This window comes from Tinamus guttatus, unplaced genomic scaffold (genome assembly GCF_059628265.1).
Source record: "Tinamus guttatus ecotype Peru unplaced genomic scaffold, ASM5962826v1 Tinamus_guttatus_pri_ptg000247l, whole genome shotgun sequence".
In the NCBI taxonomy this organism is placed as follows: Eukaryota; Metazoa; Chordata; class Aves; order Tinamiformes; family Tinamidae; genus Tinamus; species Tinamus guttatus.
In genome coordinates, this window is record NW_028288781.1 from 8,116,040 (window position 1) to 8,134,442 (window position 18,403).

The 18,403-nt window shown below is 57.6% G+C and overlaps 1 protein-coding gene across 1 annotated transcript in view; it reads left to right on the forward strand.

Moving 5' to 3' along the window:
- The window catches only part of DYSF (dysferlin), an 83,893-nt gene that overhangs the window by 19,395 nt on the left and 46,095 nt on the right, over positions 1 to 18,403 (forward strand). The window contains exons 24-38 of the mRNA XM_088526516.1: positions 525 to 680; positions 1,506 to 1,637; positions 1,767 to 1,933; positions 2,196 to 2,310; positions 2,505 to 2,610; positions 3,150 to 3,292; positions 4,201 to 4,374; positions 8,850 to 8,943; positions 9,107 to 9,184; positions 12,724 to 12,905; positions 13,721 to 13,861; positions 14,470 to 14,499; positions 14,949 to 14,975; positions 16,104 to 16,145; positions 18,238 to 18,339. Of these exons, the coding sequence (XP_088382642.1) occupies positions 525 to 680; positions 1,506 to 1,637; positions 1,767 to 1,933; positions 2,196 to 2,310; positions 2,505 to 2,610; positions 3,150 to 3,292; positions 4,201 to 4,374; positions 8,850 to 8,943; positions 9,107 to 9,184; positions 12,724 to 12,905; positions 13,721 to 13,861; positions 14,470 to 14,499; positions 14,949 to 14,975; positions 16,104 to 16,145; positions 18,238 to 18,339 (1,689 nt within the window). The remainder of the gene's footprint in view (positions 1 to 524; positions 681 to 1,505; positions 1,638 to 1,766; positions 1,934 to 2,195; positions 2,311 to 2,504; positions 2,611 to 3,149; positions 3,293 to 4,200; positions 4,375 to 8,849; positions 8,944 to 9,106; positions 9,185 to 12,723; positions 12,906 to 13,720; positions 13,862 to 14,469; positions 14,500 to 14,948; positions 14,976 to 16,103; positions 16,146 to 18,237; positions 18,340 to 18,403) is intronic.

Below are 18,403 nucleotides of genomic sequence, written 5' to 3' on the forward strand. Positions count from 1 at the left end.
GCCGGTGACAGGACGAGGGGTAACAGATACAAGTTGAAACACAGAAAGTTTCACCTCCATATGAGGAAGAACTTCTGTGCCAGAGAGGCTGTGAAGTCTCCTTCTCTGGAGATCTTCCAAACCCACCTGGATGCCACCCTGTGCTCTGGGTGTCCCTGCTGGAGCAGGAGTTGGACTGGATGATCTCTAGAGGTCCCTGTCAGCCTCAACCATTCTGGGATTTTGTGAAACCTGATGGCAGCTCCTGCATTGCTGTGCCAGGGACATCTCCCAGCCAGCGGAGACGGGTGGGAGATTTGGGGGTATTTAATAAGCACTTGCTCTGTGCTGTGAGCGTCTGGCTTCCCAATCCTTCCCAAAGGACGTTGCAAGAGCCCTTCCCATTTGAGAAGAGCGGGCACCTGTGTCCCACTGCTGCTCACGCAGCCAGGCTCGTGCGGGGGCTCGGGAAGGCCTTGGGCTCTGCAGCGGCCTGCACGGGCACGGAGTTGCCTCAGCGCCCGCTCCACCAACGCCTCTTGCAGCCGCAGAGCAGCCTGCCCGACATCGTCATCTGGATGCTGCAGGGCGAGCGGCGCGTGGCCTACGCGCGCGTGCCGGCGCGCACGGTGCTCTTCTCGCGCGGCGCCACGAGCTGCTGCGGCAGCAACTGCGGCAAGCTGCAGACCATCTTCCTCAAGGTGCGCACACCCCCCAGCGCCGCTTTCGGGACACTTTTCCCTTAAAAAAAAAAAAGAGAAAAAAGAGCAAAAAATAGAGGAGGAGCAGGGAAACTTGCTGCTAAGGGGAGGTGGGGAGGTTTCGTTCCTCTTCCACGGAAAGGCCTGAATTAGATCTCCAGGAGAATTTGATTATTTTCTGCCAGTGCCAGGGCAGCAAAGATGAACACGAGTTGGCCAAGCCACTGAGTCTTTCTTTTTTTAATTTTGATTTCTTTAATTTATTTTTATGCTCTTTCAAAATTCCTGACCCTCTGCCACCCCAGGAAATTTAAGCCATGGCTGCTTTTACCAGGCCCTTACAGCACTTCTCGTGTCTCCAGTGGTATTTCCCTGGCCTTTTGCTGCGTGCCAGTTTGGGAGCAGACAATCGGTGCTGAACAAGCTCTAAAAAAATAAAATGAAGTAAAATAAACTGAATAAACCCCCAAACTCTAGCCCAGCTGGCAGCAAAAAAAGAACTAAAATATATTCTTTTTTTTTCTTCCCCTGCAATTTAGCTCTGGATGGAAAACTAGCATCACTGGGGTGGGGGGGAGAACAAAAAACAGTGCAGCGTCTCCCTGATTTTTTTTCCCTGTTTTTGGCTGGTTTCGGGGTCTCAGTGTTGGAGGTCGCGTGGCGGCCGGGCGCGTGGTGTCCCCGGGCCTCGTGTCCCTCGGTTTCCCCACATCCCCGTGCTGGGCAAGGCCAGCAGGACGCAGCGCCGGGCGCGGAGGCGGCTCTTTGCATTGACCAGCCCTGGCCCTGCTGCTTCTCTCCTTGCCGGCGCTCTGGCTCCGGCAGTACCCGCAGGAGGAGGCCATGGGCCCCCGCATCCCGGCCCAGATCCGGGTCCAGCTCTGGTTTGGGCTCTCCGTGGACGAGAAGGAGTTTAACCAGTATGCTGAAGGGAGACTCTCCGTCTTTGCCGAAACTGTGAGTCCCCCAGGGGAGCAGCCCGGCTCCTTGCAGGAGGCGCATCCTCAGAATGGAGCCCTCTAAGCGGGACAGGATTTTCCATGTGCTTTGCACTGACGCAAACACGTCTTGCTTTTCCTATCCCAGTACGAGAACCAGACCAAGCTGGCGCTGGTCGGGAACTGGGGCACAACTGGCCTGACCTACCCCAAGTACTCGGATGTCACCGGCAAGATCAAGCTGCCCAAGGACAGTTTCCGCCCCTCGGCAGGCTGGACCTGGGCCGGTGACTGGTTCATCTGCCCGGAGAAGACGTGAGTGATGGCTCTGTGCGAGGATCCGGGCGCGCGTGGATCCAACCAACCCAAAAACGGGGTTGGTGCATTGTGGGGTGCAACGCTGGCTCATCAACCGCTGTGTCCTTGATGCACGATGGCGTTAGCATAATGTGGCCACCGGTGTTGGACCGTCATGCAAAGCATGGGACACGGGGTGCAGGGTGCTGCGCGGCCGCGAGACACAGCGCCCAGGCAGGACAAGGCCCCTCTGAGGCGGTCGCGTGTCCCCGGGCTGCAGGTTGCTGCATGACGTGGACGCTGGGCACCTGAGCTTTGTGGAGGAGGTGTTTGAGAACCAGCTGCGCCTGCCCGGGGGCCAGTGGATCCACATGGCAGATGCCTACACGGATGTGGTGAGGAGCCAGACATCGGGACGAGGGAGCTGGCATTGCCCCAGCACACTCTGCTCGGGGAAAGGGGAAGGTTGTCGAGAGGCAGCAGCGCAGGGTGGGCAGAGGGGACCCCATGAACCTAAGACCCGGGGCCTCTGGAAGATGTGGGGACCTGCTGGGCACGGTCTGACCATCAACACTGCTGTGTCCCACAGAACGGAGAGAAAGTGCTGAATAAGGATGAGATTGAGTGTCCTCCCGGCTGGAAATGGGAAGATGTGGAGTGGGACACCGACCTCAACAGAGCTGTGGACGAGAAGGGTACCGGGAGGAGGCTCTAGGCGTCTGTGCCATTTCCATCCCTTTGCTCTGCCTGTGGCGCCGCTTTCTTGCGCAGTCCTGTGCAATACTGGGAGCGACAGCACAACCCTGTGCGGCTGCAGGGGTTGGGCTGGCTCCTGGGGACACTCTGGCCCTTTTCCAGTTCTGCTGGGGCTCTGGGATAGCTGAAGGCACTGTCCTTTTCACCATGGGGAAGGAGTGAGGCTGCTCTTCCTTTGGGAAGAAAGCGCCAGGCCAGAGAACATCTGAAACAGTCACAATCCGACCGCGTTGGTCCAGGGTTGGCACCTTGGCTCCCTCCCCTGGGCATCCCCAGCATCTGTTGGCCACCAGTGATGGCAGCTTCTTATCTCTGTGGCCCAACAGTCTGGGAAAGCTCCTTAGATCCGTGTCTTGGAGAACAAGCTTGGCTATAAAACCCACCCTGACCTGGAGCATGCGTAAAGAGGAGTCCCTGGTGGGAGGCCAAGCAGCAGCCCCTTGTCCGCCCCTCACCCGGGTGTTTCCTTCTTGCCTAGGCTGGGAATACGGCATCACCATCCCGCCGGACCGCAAGCCCAAGGCGTGGGTGCCCGCCGAGAAGATGTACCACACGAACCGGCGCCGGCGCTGGGTGCGCCTGCGCCGCCGTGACCCCGCGCAGCTGGAGGCTGTCAGGAAGGTAGGCCAGGCCGGGCCGGGTCGGCGCTGGAGCTGCTCGTGGGCGCTTGTCCCGGGATGCCCTCGTTGCCACCTTGGTGCAGGAGCAGGTTCCCAACATGCGGGACGCGGTGCCGGCCCCGCTGCCCAGTCCGTCCTTGGCTTCCCTCTAGGTGGTGCAGTTGGACTGCACATGTCACGGCAGTGCTGCCACCACGTCCCCTGTCCTCCAGGGCACCTTTCCTCCACCTTTTCTCCTTCTCCACAACTGCGGATGGAAACCAGGGGGGACCCCGGCCACGCAGGACCTGTGGCAGGGTCCCAAGGAGCAGGAGAGGGGAGCAGGGGGGCCCGGGTGCCCAGCACTGAAGGGAAACGAGCAGTGTGCGAGGTCCTCATCTGCCACCCGCCTGCGGGACACCTGCAAGGAAAGGCCCCCGCACCGGCTCTCGCCTTGTGGCCATGGAGGGGAGCTTGCCCAGGACGCCCAGGCTGGTGGCAGAGGTGGGCTGGCCCCGGGAACAGTCTGGGGTGGTGGCACGTGTGGAGGGCACTGCAGGGAAGGGGAGGCCCTTGGCCAAGCACGGCGCATGATAGGACTCCGGGGAAGGGCCTGGTCCTGTGGTCCCCATGGTGTCCTGTCCTGGGGAGTGCTCCGGATGCATTCCTGCTGCTCCAGCTGCATTCCTGATCCTCTGGCTGCATTCTCCCCATGCCAGCTGCGTTTCCCCCAGTGCCGGCTGCGTTCCCCCCATCCCGGCTGTGTTCCCCCCGTCCCAGCTGCGTTGCTGCCACCCTGACTGTGTTCCCCGCGTCCTGGCTGTGTTCCCCCCATCCTGGCTGCATTCCTCCCCATCCCAGCTGCATTCCCGCTGCTCCGGCTGCGTTCCCACTGCACGGTTCCAACCGCACCGGCCTCTTTGCCCGCAGCACAGGCAGGAGGAGCTGGAGGGTGAGGGCTGGGAATACGCGTCGCTCTTCGGCTGGCGCTTCCACATGAAGTACCGCAAGACAGACACGTTCCGCCGGCGCCGCTGGCGGCGCCGCATGGAGCCCCTGGAGCGCACGGGTGCCGCCGCCGTCTTCGCCCTGGAGGGCGCCCTGGTAGGTTCCTCACTCGCGTTCGCGCCCGGTGCCTTCTTCCCGACCAGGCCGGCCCTGGGCGGCATCAGCCCCTTCTCAAGGGCAGGATGGTCCCTGTTTTCCTCAGTTTCCTGGGTTTTCTCCTCCGGCCAGGAGCGCCTGCCCATCCCAGGTTCATCCTGCCGCCCAATTCCCGGAGCAGGGATCATGCTTGGAGAAAACCACGCTATCTGCTGCCTTGACCTTCCATTATTTGTTTTGCTAATGCCCTGGCCATTACACTGGATTTCGTAATCGTTTGGCTTTTTCAGTAGCTAAACCAAGCCCAGCAGCACAAAGACCCTTTTATCGGCCGTTTCCCCCTGCGTTGGCCTTTCCCTCCTCGTGGTCCCCCGGCTGCGATGAGCGGCGCCTGTGCTGGGATCTGGGCTGGGCTGTCCTGTGTCCCCCTTTCCTGAGGCCGCGTTGGCATCAGAGGTTTGAGTTTTCCCCACCTAAAGCACCCCCAAAGCCCCTCGTGGCAGGGCCACCTGCAGTGACAGTGTCAGAGAGCAGCAGGTCCCCCATTTGCCAGGTGGGCAGAGCAGTGAATGTGACAGCCAAGGGCTGACACATGCTGTGACCGCGGGAGCAGCGAGTTGGGGCAGACGTCCTGGCGGGGACACTGCCCCACAGGGGACAGTTGTTGTGGCTGCAAAACCAGTGAGTAGCCCCAGCTCCAGTGCAGCCACAGCATGTTGTTCCCACTGAGCTCCCGTTTGTGTGCGGCAGGATGATTCCCGCCTGGAATCGCTCCTGCCTCTGGTTACATCTCCAGCATAGTCATGCCCAGATGTACCCGCAGTGCTGGGAAGGGCACCATTCTGCCCTTTGGATCCCAGCCATCAGGAACAGGCGGCGGGAGCCCGGCAGGTGATTCCGCCTGGCTTGGCGAGTTCTCTGGAGCCCTGGGCTCGCGCTCCCGTTCCCATCTGCACTAGGTCATTCCAGCTTGCCTCGGCACCCTCATCTTTGGGGTTTCTGTCGGCGCTCGCTGTAGTTGCTCGGTTTCTGCAGATCACTTTGTAAACGATCTGGCCATGCTTTTGGCTTGTGCAGATTCCTGCCTTTCCTGCTCTGCTCACACTCAGCTCCTGTCTCTCACTTGAATGACTCTCCCCCAAGAAAGGGGGAAAGATCCTCCCCCAAGTCTTCTCCAGGCTGAACAGTCCCAGCTCCCTCAGCCTTTCCTCACACAAGAGATGCTCCAGGCCCTTCATCATCCCGTTAGACCTTCTCTGACTCACCCTGGTAGCTCCAGGTCTCTCATATTGGTTAATACTAAGGACGTGCAGAGCACCCAGCGCTGGGGTGCTCAGGAAGGCCGCTGCTCACACAGCTGCTCTTGGGGTTTGGTGGGAAGGGATGACCATCCCTTGGAGACTTCCTTGGCAAATCCCAGGGTGGAGGTGCAGCTGCAGACCTTACCTGGAGCTGCTTGCAGAGCAACAGGCAGGAATCCCTTCCCATGCAGGGCTGGGGCGTGGGGATTTCATGTTCCCCTGGGAATGTGGAGGGGAACATGAAGGACAGAAGAGAGACATTCTGTCTCTACTGGACAGAAGAGAGAAATAGTGGTCAGAAAACTGTGCAGGAAGGGGTGGGGAGATTTGGGTTCTTGCAGGGTGTGGAAAACAACCTGCAGCCTGAACCCCCTGGATACAGGGAAAGGCTTCTGAGGGGCAAGGAGGGAGCCTGGGAGGAGATGGTCTGAGAAGGGGAGGGAGCTCCCTGCTGCAAGAGTCCTTGGGACCATCATCTCTCAGGATGGACTTGGAAGCTGATGAACTGTGGGAGTGAGAGGATGGGATAGTTTCTTGAAGTTTTTTTTGCTCTTATTTTCTATGAGGGCCAAGGTGGGCCTGTAATAAAAGCTCACGATGGAGGTGGTAAAGAGCAGCGAGCAGCTTGGGCAGGATTGTCCTCTTTGGAGTGTTCGCTAGGACATCCTTCAGCTTTGCTTTGGACGTCTCGGCTATGGGGATGCTCTGTCCATTTCCGTATCTCTGACAATGCTTCCCAGCCTTTCTGAGGGAGCATCTCACTTGTCCCTTGAGTCCTCAGCCTGGCTCCCAGATACTGCTCAGGCCTTTGTGAGATGCTGAGATCAGCTCTGTGGCTTGAGATCGTCTCTGGTTTCTAATGGAAATCCCAATAATTCTCCCCAGAGCTGTTAACAAGCCCCGTCTCAGCGCTGCAAACCTGGCACAGCCTGAGTCCTCCTGCTTCCCCCTCTAACAACAGCTGAGGGAAGCCTTGGCCAGAGGAGGATTTGGGCTTTTCTGTAGCAGCCTGGAAAGTCTTGCCCCTTTCTGCCAGCCAAGGCAACCCACGCATAGACTTCGGCTTTGGCTCCCAGATGCTCTGCAGCGCTGAGGAGAAATGGGAAAGGAGCCAGCGAAGGTGAAGGAGCTGCAGAGCCAGTGCGTGTGGCTGGGGTGATGGCACCATGTCCCCACGCCCCTAGGGCAGCTCCTTCACTCCTGAGGCTTGAGATGTGGCAACTTGCCAGGTCACCCGTGCAGGGGCGTTTTCCACACCTGGACCCCCAAGTAGTTGCACTGTGTGCAAGGGCTGACACCGTGGGCAAGGTTTCGCACCACGCACAAGGGTTCACGCTGTGTGCAAGGGCTCAAACCAAGAATAAGGGTTGGCACCACGCACAAGGGTTCATGCCATGCACAAGGGTTCACAACATGCACAAGGGTCTGCGTCACGCACGAGGTTTTGTACCATGCACAAGGGTTCATACCGAGCACAAGGGTTGGCACCACACACAAGGGTTGGCACCATGCACAAGGGTTGGCACCACGCACAAGGGTTTGCACCAAGTACAAAGGTTTGCACCACGCACAAGGGTCTGCACCATGCACAAGGGTTCACAGCAAGCACAAGGGTTCGCACTGAGCACAAGGGTTCACATCGAGCACAAGGGCTTGCACCAAGCACACGAGGGTTCCTGCATGAGGCTCTCTGAGCGGTCAGCGCAGGCAGGGTGACACCAGGCCAGTGTGTCTGCGGCCCATGATGCTCCCATGCCCTGTGTGTGGCTCTTGGGGTGTTCTGCATGGCCTCCCATTGCATGGCCAACGTTTGCGTGGGCTCCCGTTGAATGACCAACAGGATGGAAGGGGGAGATCCAGTTCTTGGGAGGTGCTTCATCCTGCCTGTTGACCCAAGAAGTGAGATCACAGTCGTAAGCACAGTTCTTTTCCATACTTGCCCTCTCCAAGCCCTTCTTTGCAGCCTTTAGCTGCTCGGGGTACCTGCTCGCCAGCCCCTCGGTGCCCATGAGCGAGGAGAGGGCAATGCCATCAGCTTGGGGATGTTCACGTTGAGCCCATGCTGGAAGAGGACATGCTGGAAGAGGACAGCGTCAGGGCGCGAGGACCCTTCCCGGTGCGGGATGCCCCTGGAGAGCCCCGGGGCGAGGGCAGGGGCTTCCCTGCCACTCTGCACGGCTGGGCAGGCGCCTGGGGAGGTCCCGCCGGGCTGCGGTGCCGGCCACGGGCCCGCCAAGCCGCCTGCACAGGCCATAAAAACAACTGAGGAGCTATTCAGCTCCCCGCGCATTCCTGCGCTGCGGGCCGGGGCGCCGCCGCCTCCCGCTCCTGCCGAAGGGAGCCGGGGCCCTGGGGCAGCGGCGGGGAAGGAACGGGAATGGTGGAGGTCGCCTTTAAAACACTCGGCATGACCTAAGTGTCGTAAACAGAGCGCACCGCAAACCCCAGGGCTTCCTCCGCAGACAATGTCGCGGTAATTGCTATTCCTGCCGTGGAGCCTTTGGAAAGGCAGAAAGGGCTCCTCAGACCACCTAAGTTCTTGACAGTTTTTTGGGACCGAGCTGCTCCAGGCTCTGGAAATTCCATCCCAGACCTGCTTTTTCCCTCCCCATCCCTTCTGTATCTTTTTTTAATATCCCCACTGTCTCTCCCTAACGTTTGATGATTGAAAATATTTAAAGATCAGATTTACGCTCGCCAGGAAGTTTTCTTTGTGCTGCTTTTCCTGCAGCTAAATATTTCAAGTCAAATCCGACAATTAGGAGGTGATAAAAGGCCAGTGCTCGCACATGGAAACATGAAGAGGAAAGAGCAGTGGCCGCAAGCGGCCGAGGCTCCTTTCAAGCAGCGAGCGGAGCATTTCATTGCGCTTGACACCACCTGTGTCACTGTTAGCAATGTTTTCACTCGTTATTTCACTCGCAGGGGGACTTGTTGGTCCCTAAAGCAATTTCACTTCCTGCCCCATCAGCCCCATCATGCAGCCGGGTGCTTCCTGGCAGGGATTTTTGGGATAGGAAGGCCTGAGCTTATGGGCTGTTGGAAGCCCAAAGCCCTCTTGGATTTCTGTAAAAAATATTCCTGCATTTCTGTATGTTCCTCCTGGGAGATGGAGGAACCCGGGGCACCCGCAGGGCCCTGACGCCCCCAGCGCCACGTGCCTTCCTCTTTCAGGGGGGAGTGACTGATGACAAGAGCGATGACGGCAAATCTGCCTCGACTCTGAGCTTTGGTGTCAACAGACCCACCATTTCCTGCATTTTCGACTGTAAGTCTTTGCAGGAGGGGAGGGGGTGAAATTCCCATGTTGCGTGTTCCACAGTTCCAAGGAGCTGTTCCTACCGGTACCCTGGGCGCTGCCCAAGGCCTGCAGCTCCTGTGTTGGTTAATGAGCCAAGATCCCGCTCAGCTGTTCCTGTTTCCCCTTGCAGATGGGAACAGGTATCACCTGCGCTGCTACATGTACCAAGCTCGGGATCTGATTGCCATGGACAAGGACAGCTTCTCAGGTGAGCGCCGCTGCCCGCGTGGTGCCCAGTGCTGCAGTGAGGGCCGGGCAGGTGAGGGGCTGCAATGCGGCTTTCCAGACACGTGGGGCGTTTGTGGCTGTGAAGCGAGGGCCGTTCCATGTCAGCACCGGAGGGGCCTTTCCTGGGGAGGCCGGGTGAGTAGCTCCCTTCCCATCAGCAGCAGAACTCGCATTTTGGGGGGCTCTTATGTGGGAAACCAAGCAGAAAGCGTGAGCTGCCCCGCTCAGCGGTGCCGCAGAGGCCCTTTGCAGACCTAGCTGGGGGGCTGCAGCTCCTGCCTCTCCGCTTTGCCTCTCCTCTGAGCAAACCTTCCTCTGGCTCCCTTTTCCGTCTGCTTAGCAGAGCCCAGGGAGTTTGGACGGGGAATTTCTCTTCCCGAGCCCGGCCTGGGCACTTTGATGTTAACAAAACCCGGGGGAATGCACAGAAGCGGCGCATGCTGAAACGGGAGGAAGGAGGGACATAAGAGCATCATTCTTTCCATGGCCTCTTTGTGCCCCTCTCCCCCAGCCTGCCCTCCTCTTCCTCACCGCAACCCGAGCTAGGAGCCTCGTACTCACGCTCTGTTTATTGTGCATGAAAGAATTGATTGAAAAACAGGGCAGAAAAGAAAACACTTGACAGCAACAGATCTGTAAAATGGCTCATATTTGTTTTCACTGCCCACCATTAAATTAGGGCAGCTTCTCCGTTATCCGGCCTGGAAACTTTGCAAGGGCGCTGGGAGTCCAAGGTTGGGGTGTCTCCTTGGTGGCGTTGGCGCCCAACCTACGATTCCTTGAGCCTGAGAGGTAAAAAAATGCCCCTTTGTGGAAAAAACCCTCATCCCAGGTGAAGGAAAGAGTGTTTTGTGGTTGGAACGAGGAGCTTTTCCCCATTTGCAGCACAGCTTGGGGCTTCTGTAGGGATGTCCATCGGCTCCTCGCAGCAATTCCTGGCCCTTCTTGAGCTCGTGGAGCAGAGCTTCATGTGTGGTTCCTCTGGTCCTTCTGAGTGATGCTGTCCCTGTAAATGCTCAGGAGTGCCGGTTAATGCTCAGGAGTGCCATTTTGGGGTGAAAAAGCAGGGAAATGGGGATGTTACTACTTGCTGCTCACTTGCAGCAGGAGCTGGGGAGCGCAGAAGAGCTAGTCAGGAAGCTGGGGGTGCTGGAGTCAGCGAATATTGTTTTTTTTCTGGGCACAGGAGCAGCCGGGGCCATCTCTGGCACCTAGGGCTGCATCCGGGATGCCAGCAGGTCCCGGCATCCCTGGAGCACCCAGAGAGCCCCCGGTGCCCCGTTCCCTTTGCAGCCATGGGCAGGAGGGACCCCAGCAGAGCCCCATGCCTGTTGTTGCCGCCACAAAGGGGCGGTTGTTGGAAGCGGGGGCACCGGGTGAGCTCATGGCCCCGATCGGCGGCACGGGACGGGACTCCCTTCCCTCGGAAAAACGCAGCCAAGGACAACACAGGCAACAACATGTTACAATGTGGAATTGTGATCTCCGCTGCCCTAACAAAGCATAAAGGAGTTCATTAAGGGGGCTTTGCACAGTTATAAAAATAAACCTGCCCCGTGCACCAGGGTCTAAACAAAGGGGCTTTATGGAGGCCTCCTTTAAAAAGAAGAGGGGAAAAAAAAAGAGTGAAAAAGCAAATCCAAATCCATGCTTTTTTTGTTTATTGTAACGCATTCTGCTTTCCTCTTACTGGAAAAAAGCGCGTAAGTGGAAAAGGCTCTTCCCGGTGTGAATAGTGCTCCCTGCAGCCCATGAACGTGCGAGGAGCCCCTGCTCCTTAAACAAGTTTGATCCGGGCAGGAAAACTGCCCAAGTCTGCAGGAGCTGGCAGGAGGCTCCGTGCCCAGCCAGGCGACCCGCTGGGATTCCCTATGGGCACAGACCCAACGCCGGAACATCAGACACCAGGCAGCGTGTCCCCATCCTCCCGATGGGGCTTGCGGTGCCGCCTGCTACCATAGAGCCTAGGATTTGTAGGAGCCTGGGATTTGTAGGGAGTTAGAGCTCGGGTACAAGGCACATGGAACATGGTGGTCGCTGGTCACTGGTCCCCAGTAAAGACTGGTAGATGCTATAAATCTACTATAGATAGATGCTAAAACTCTGCTTTTATTGCTATAAAGGGCAATAAAAGGCATTTAGTCTTTGCAGGGTTTTACAGCGAGCCCAGAGATGCTCTGCTGGCTGCTGCACTGGCCCTTGGACATGCTGGGAGGGAAGGCGCTGTGGAGGCCGCGCGCTTCAGCGTTCTGCTGCTAATTGACTTGAGGCTTCCTGTGTTAATTGCTTTGCTGGTTAGAGGCGGCCTCTCCTCGCCGCTCGCCTCTGCCTCGCGGCTTGTGCTGGGTGAGGGTAAAACCCCCGGGCCCAGCGAGGGGCCTGCTGAGGCCCCTGGGCACCTGCGCGGCCTCTGGGAGACCCTGAGCCTCCTGCGGTGGCTGCTGGAGGCCAGGTGGCCTCCCTGGCATTCCAAAAGGTTTCCCTCATCAGAGGCCTCTGAGGAAAGGAAGCGCCCAAGGGCCTTTGTGTGGATCAGTAGCCGACGCTGTTGTGGTTGCTCCAGAAAGAGCTGGAATGAGCACAGGTCTGAAGTGCTCCTGTGTGAGGAAGAGCTTGGTGGGCTGAGGCTCTCCAGCTTGAAAAACAGCTCATTTAGGGGCGGCCTCAGGGAAATCTGCAGAACCTGAGTGTGCTGGTGCAGGGGTGCACAGGCTGGGCCTTCTCTCTTCTGGTGCAAGAGCTGGGGGCTCTGAGGAGGTGGCAGGAGCCAGCGCCAGTGCAAACAGGAGATGTTTTTCATGCAGTTTTAAATCCTCTCCAAGGTCATAGTTGGGGCTGGTTCAGGGGAGGCAGGACAAATCCATGGAAAACAAGCTTGTGGAGGAGGTTCCTAAGCTGATAGGCAACCCCTCTGGCTTGAGAAGAGCCAGTGCTGGCACAGCTGGTGTATTGGGGTGTCCCAGAGCCTGTCCTGACTCTGCTCCCTGGCTCCTGCTCATGGCCATGGCTGGGCCGGAGTGAGGAGTGGGTGAATGTGAGGTGCCCACCCTCCATGTACGTCCTTGTCTCGCTGCCTGGCAGGGAGCTGAGGACCAGGCACGAGGGGAATGAGCCCTTGAGGAGCCTGGCAGCCCACTGGGATTCAATACTCCCACTTCCCACCAGGAGCACAGGGCTTAGCACAAACATTGAGTGTTGATGGCAGATCTGATGACTTGTCTTTGCATGCCTCTCCACTTCGAGTTATCTGGTCGCTATCGGGCTCCTTACCACTTCCAACACCCAGGGACCTTGGGAAGGGGCTTGGCCTCCACAGCAAATGGTTGTTGCAGCTGGAGTTGCCTGAGACACGATGGGAATGCCACTGCTGTAAAGACCTCCACTTCCCTCTGCCTGCTCGCTGCCTTCCCAGCACAGCCTACTGGCCCTTGCATTACAATTAACAACTCTGTTAATTGCTCTCCCCTTAGACTGGTAGCTCTAATTCATCCTTAACACTCTGCCTAACATCTCTTGCAGATCCTTATGCCATCGTCTCCTTCCTTCATCAAAGTCAGAAGACAGTGGTGATCAAGAACACCCTGAACCCCACGTGGGACCAGACACTCATCTTCTACGAGATCGAAATCTTTGGGGACCCCCAGAATGTGGCTGACTCCCCGCCCAGCATCGTGGTGGAAATCTATGACCATGACACCTACGTAAGTGCGGCCCCTCGGGGAGCGAGTGGGCTGAGGACAGATGTGACAAGCAGAATGGCTGTAATGTCACCGTCCAGCTCTGCCACCCACGGCTGGGGTGGCTCTGCTTTAGCTGCTAAAGCTGTGTCTGCGTCACGGCTTGCAGAGGGGTCAAATTAACTTATTTCTTTGAGGAGAGAAAGCAGGACAGTATTTAAAGCAGTGGTGGAGGTTGAGGAAACAGGAACTGCTGTTTGCGCAGCTGCCCGAAGTGCATTGTGGTGACGTTATTTGGAGGGGGGAGTTGAGCTGATCCTGGATCCTCACTAGAAAAGCCCAGCTGTTGCCTGTCATGAGAGCAGAGGGGGTTTCAGGGCTTGTAGGAGCCCTGTGCTGCCCTCCTGTAGCAGAGCCTGTAGCCATTCGCCTGCCCAGGCAGGAGTCTGGCTCCCCACTCTTGCTGCCTTCCCTCCTGCAAAAGATGCCAGAAAAGAGTTGCAAATGCAGCGGAGGAGCCAGTTGCAGCCCAGTGAACTGGTCTCTTAAGAGCTGCTGATGCTTAATGTTTTACTCAGAGCTCCTGTTCTGGAAAGCTGTGTGAAACCATAGGAATCTCATCTGCTGCTGAAGCAAAATGCACAAAAAAGAGATCCTTTCTAGCCCCCGTAGTTACAGCAAAAAATGAAAATCGGGGTTTGCAAAGGCACCCAAACCAGCTTTTCTTTGAGTTGGCCGCATAGCAGTTTCGGGTGCTGAACCCGAAGCAGTTTCAGGTGGCGCAGAGGGGGTGACCTCCCCGTGCCGGTGACAACCCCCCGCGCTCGCCGTCCCCGCAGGGCGCCGACGAGTTCCTGGGGCGCTGCGTGTGTGTGCCCAGCCTGCGGCGCTCGCCGCGCCTCTCCTGGCACCCCGTGCGCAAGGACAACCGCGCCGCGGGCGAGCTGCTGGCGGCCTTCGAGCTCATCCCGCGCGAGAAGGTGAGCGCCGCGGATCCTCCAGTTGCGTCCCCTGGATTTTCCCACAGGAAAGCTGGGGGCTTGGCTCAGAGCCTGGGCATCTCCGCGCGGTGCAGGGAGCCCCACATGCTCGGCCCAGCCCGCCGCCCTTTGCTTGGAGCACAGGATTAATTTCCGGAGGGGATTTATGAGCGCTCGAGCGGGTGGTTGCTCGCGCGGCAAGCAGCCGAGCTTGGCGCTGGCTGCTGATGCAAGGAGCCACGGGGGAGCCTGGCTGTGCCGGGCACCAGCCCGGGCGGAAGAGGCTCCACTCGCTCCCACTACCCTCCCGCTCATTGACTTCCCACCCGTGCCCTCTCCGTGCACACACGTGTTTTTCCATTTGGGATTTTGCCGGGGTTTAATTCTCCTCCTCCTGTTTCCCCCTGCCAGCCCTGGGGTGTGGATGGGGAAGGGGGGTCATGCTGCTCCCACGAGGATGCTCCCATAGGGCACGATGCTCCGGGGGGTAAGAGCTGCCCAGGGATGGCCAGGGTGGGATGAGCAGCCCTGCAGAGCGGCAGCCCCTGCTGTAGCACCGCGTGGGGCAGTCTGGGGTGGGCAAACTAACAGTGTGTTTGTTGGCACAGCCCGCCGTGCACCATGTCCCTGGCTTCGAGGTAAGGCCGCCCCTGCGCGCGCATCCCGGCCCCTCGTGCTGCCCAGCCCGGCTCTGGCAGGGCCTTCTCCATGGGGTTGCACCTGCAGCCTCTGCTTCCAGGAGGTGGTTTGTCCGTCTGCCCACCCGCAGGGCAGGCCTTGGGCAGGGGTCCTCGTTTCCCTTGGCAGACGGTAACCAGAGCTGGAGGGACTGAGGCATCTCCCCCCTGGCCCCTACAACAGGGCAGATGAAACCCACTCCAGATACAGAGTCCTTATAGAATCATTACAGTTGGCCAAGACCTTCAAGATCATTGAATCCAGCCGTAAAATATCGGTCCTTGGCACATTTCCCACCCTGCAGCTCCCCCCTCCCCAAGTTTTCTTCTCTTGTCATCTGTCGAAATCATAAACCCCAGCATGAGCAAAACGGATCTAATTCTGGGTTTTCCTTCTCCTCTTCAAACAGAGTGAGCTCTCTGCCAGTCTGGATGAGGTGAGTTGATAGGATTTAGTGGTGTCTGCACTGGGGACGCAGTTAACTTGTGTCCCCACGGGGTAGCTGCTTCTTTTTGGATGACTCTGGTCAATAGCATCAGGATTTCGGTAACATTAAGGATCACCAAAAGATGGGACTCCTGGGGCCTGCGTGTGATCCAGTAAATGTTGCTGGTGTCAGGGCACGCAGGGCAGCATTTAAGCCAAGCATTAAGGTGTTAGGTGTGTGCATGAGCTCTGCTGGTGTTCGGCCCTGCAAACAAAGCCTGCAATGACCGAGGGGCTGTCCTGGCTGTGCCAAGAGCTCTGCTCCCACTGCAGTCCTGCTCCCATGGGAAGGTGGCTGCTCCAGGCAGTGTGCGGAGCATAGAGTGGTTGTATCCAGAGAGGAGCCCGGGCTGTGGGGTTCATGATGGGGTTGGCCATGGGGCTTGACTGATCCCTTAGTTTGCCCTTGTGCAAGAATGCAGTTGCCTGGTGCTTGGTTTTATGTTGTTAAGCTGCAGTCTAATGTTCTCCCTCAAACCTTGCCAGTCCAGGGAGTAGTTCCAGCAGGTCTCAGTTGCAAAGGCCAAACCTTCCAACTCATTGTGGGAATTCAGGATGGTTCATTTAGGAAAAAACACACGTGTTGGAGATTTTCAGTTACCCTGAACCTTCCTCGGGATCCTCCTTCTGTCCAGCGTGCTACCCAGAGCCCGCTCTGCCAGTGGAGCCAGGGACACAGCAGGCTGCTCTCTTGGAGGGCTTCAAGGAGGGAGCTGAGTGAGGGACATGGTCCTTTGGGTGCTGTGGTGATCGTGACTGCATGGCCCAGTTATCCCCCAAATCATGGGAGACGAGTGATGAGAGCCTTGGGGCACATGTCCGCCCTGGTCACATTCCCATGGAAGGGTGGGTGGGATGCAGACATTTTTGCAAAATGGGTTTCTTCCATCTAAACAGCCTTTCCCAGCAGGGGAGGCGCTGCTTTCCCTAGCATTGAATCTTCCCCTTCTGCTGACCCCTTGCTGCCTTTGGAAAGGGGTGGAAGCGTTCATCCTCGTGCTCGGCATGCGTCAGTAACCAGCTCTGCTTTTTCTCCTCCCTTTCCTGCCACTGCCGTTTCTGGAATGGGCACTGCAAGCTCTGCATTCCTGCCTTGTTCTCCGAGGGGCTCCTCCAATGGGTATTTCTGTGTTCAAGCTCTCGGCTCTTCCCTCTGGGTCCATTTTTGCCCTGGAATCAAGCAAAATCCCAGCAGAGATTCTCAGGGACACCAGCTCCTTGAGACGTGGCCTGGCCCTGCAGGAACCCCATGCAGAGCAACCTACTGAGGCCACATCTAAAGAGTCTCCAGTGCCTTATAATAACTGTTAAATAACCAGCTTGTTAATAACAACTTGTGCAGCTGGGCGCGTCTCAAGGACTGGGCTGGCCCCAGACTTTCTTCCACTCCATTTTGGTCAGATGTGAACAGGAGTAGCCTTTTGGCACCAGGTTGCCACCCAGCATTTGCACTGAAGCCTCCCCTGGGATGGCCGGGCCTGGCTGTGCCACTGGGAGATGCTTCCAGCACCCCCTCTCAACCAGCCGAGTCTGACTCTCGCTCATCTTTCTCCCATCCCTGTGAAAGTCAGGGTTGTATTAGGTGTTCTCCAGGGTTCCCTTCCACGCTGATTCCGCTGGAGCTGTCCTCATTCAAACATCCCAGCCTGCCAGGAGGCCCCATGTGCCTCTTCAGGGACATCTCCTCCTTCCCATCTGCCGAGAGTAATGTCTGAGTTGAGACCTGTCTGGGAATTGCTTGTTCCGCACTACCCTGCTGTACCCTCGGGTCGTCTTTCTTCCCATGCCTCATCCCAGGACTCTTGGATCATTTCTTCCCCGAGTGGTGGAACATTTAATGCTTTTCCATTCAGTTGACATTCAGAGAACAAGAGTAAAGTAACGAGGAGAGCACCAGGGGTGGAAAAGGACCTGAAGTGGGTGCATTCTCATTGAAGGCCTTGCAGCATTAGGAGCCAGGATGGAAGCCAGCCAGGTGGCCTTTCCAAACTGCTGTTGAGCAGGGCAAGGATGGGGGCAGCAGGAGCTCTCCCTGCAAGCTCTTTTGCACCACAGATTTGGTGGAGAATGGACCAAGTGAATTGGTCTTTGGTCCAGTGACCACGAGGAAATGCAACACCTGGTTTGCACCAGGGAAGACTTAGGTGTCCTCTTAGTGGAAAAGGTAGCCTAAAACCATGGAGGCCGAGGTTGGGGAGGCCACATTTTCCATTAGGGGCCTTCTGGGGAACAGACTGCACAGATGTGCCACCGGGATTGTGCAACCAGTTATGAGAAATTTAGAGCACCCAGATGATGCTGGAGATGCCCCACACCTCCCACCGTGTCCCCCGGGAGAGCCGAATCTCCTGGATAACCTTCCTGCTCCCGTCAGCGCTGTGCGGGCTTGGGGGCCGTGGTGCCGTCATGGGCGTGGGGCAGCACTGTGGAGACCTGCCCCATATCTCCTGACCGCCCCACACGGGAGCCAGGCCAGAGGCCCTAGATGGAGTCACCAAAGCCCTCCGCTAAGGAGCAGCTCGACCGAGCGGCCACCAGCCCTGCCAACAAAATTAAACCTTGACGTCTCGTGTATCCAACGTGCCACCATGAAAAATCCCTTTGTAGTGCGTTTATGTACATATACATATAAACCTGAACCAGTCCTATACTTGAAATGTATACACCCACTTAATTTAATGCAATAATACTCCAGCCTGAAAAGAATGCTCGTCTCCTAAATTGGTTCCAACTGCCCTTGGGTGAGGGATGCATTTTTAGAGGTTTTGTTCTCATTCCTGCGCTTTCAGTGACTCTGAACTCAATGATCAAGGTCAAGAGGACTCCAGACACTGGCAGGGCTCAAAGCCGTGACTTTGAGAGCAAAAGTAGAAGTCTAGCTCCTCTGTGTTCTCCTCTGTGAGAGCAAAACGCAGAATGTCCCAGGTGTCGTAGACATTTAGTGTCTTCCCTGTCACCGTCGGAGTGGGTCACAGCATCCTGCTTCTTATCCACCTCCAGGATTTGCGTTTCGCTAACACTAACTCACCCAAGGCTGCTGCTTGGTGCCCTTTCCTCATTCCTTCCCCAGAATACTCCTTGGTGGTGCCACGGGGCAGAGACGTTGCCTTGGTGCTCCCGGGGAGGAGATGAGCTGCAGGCTGTGGGGCTGTGGGCTGGGTGCCCTGGCCCGGCCAGGTCTGACGGGCTCTTTGGGCCTCTGCTCCGCACAGGCCGACGACTCGGACCTGCCGTACCCGCCGCCGCAGCGGGAGCCCAACATCTATATGGTCCCGCAGGGCATCAAGCCCCTGCTGCAGCGCACGGCTGTCGAGGTAAGCGGCGGGGACGGGCAGGGGCCGGTTTCCTTGCAGAGTGAAGCCAGCCCGACAGTGTCAC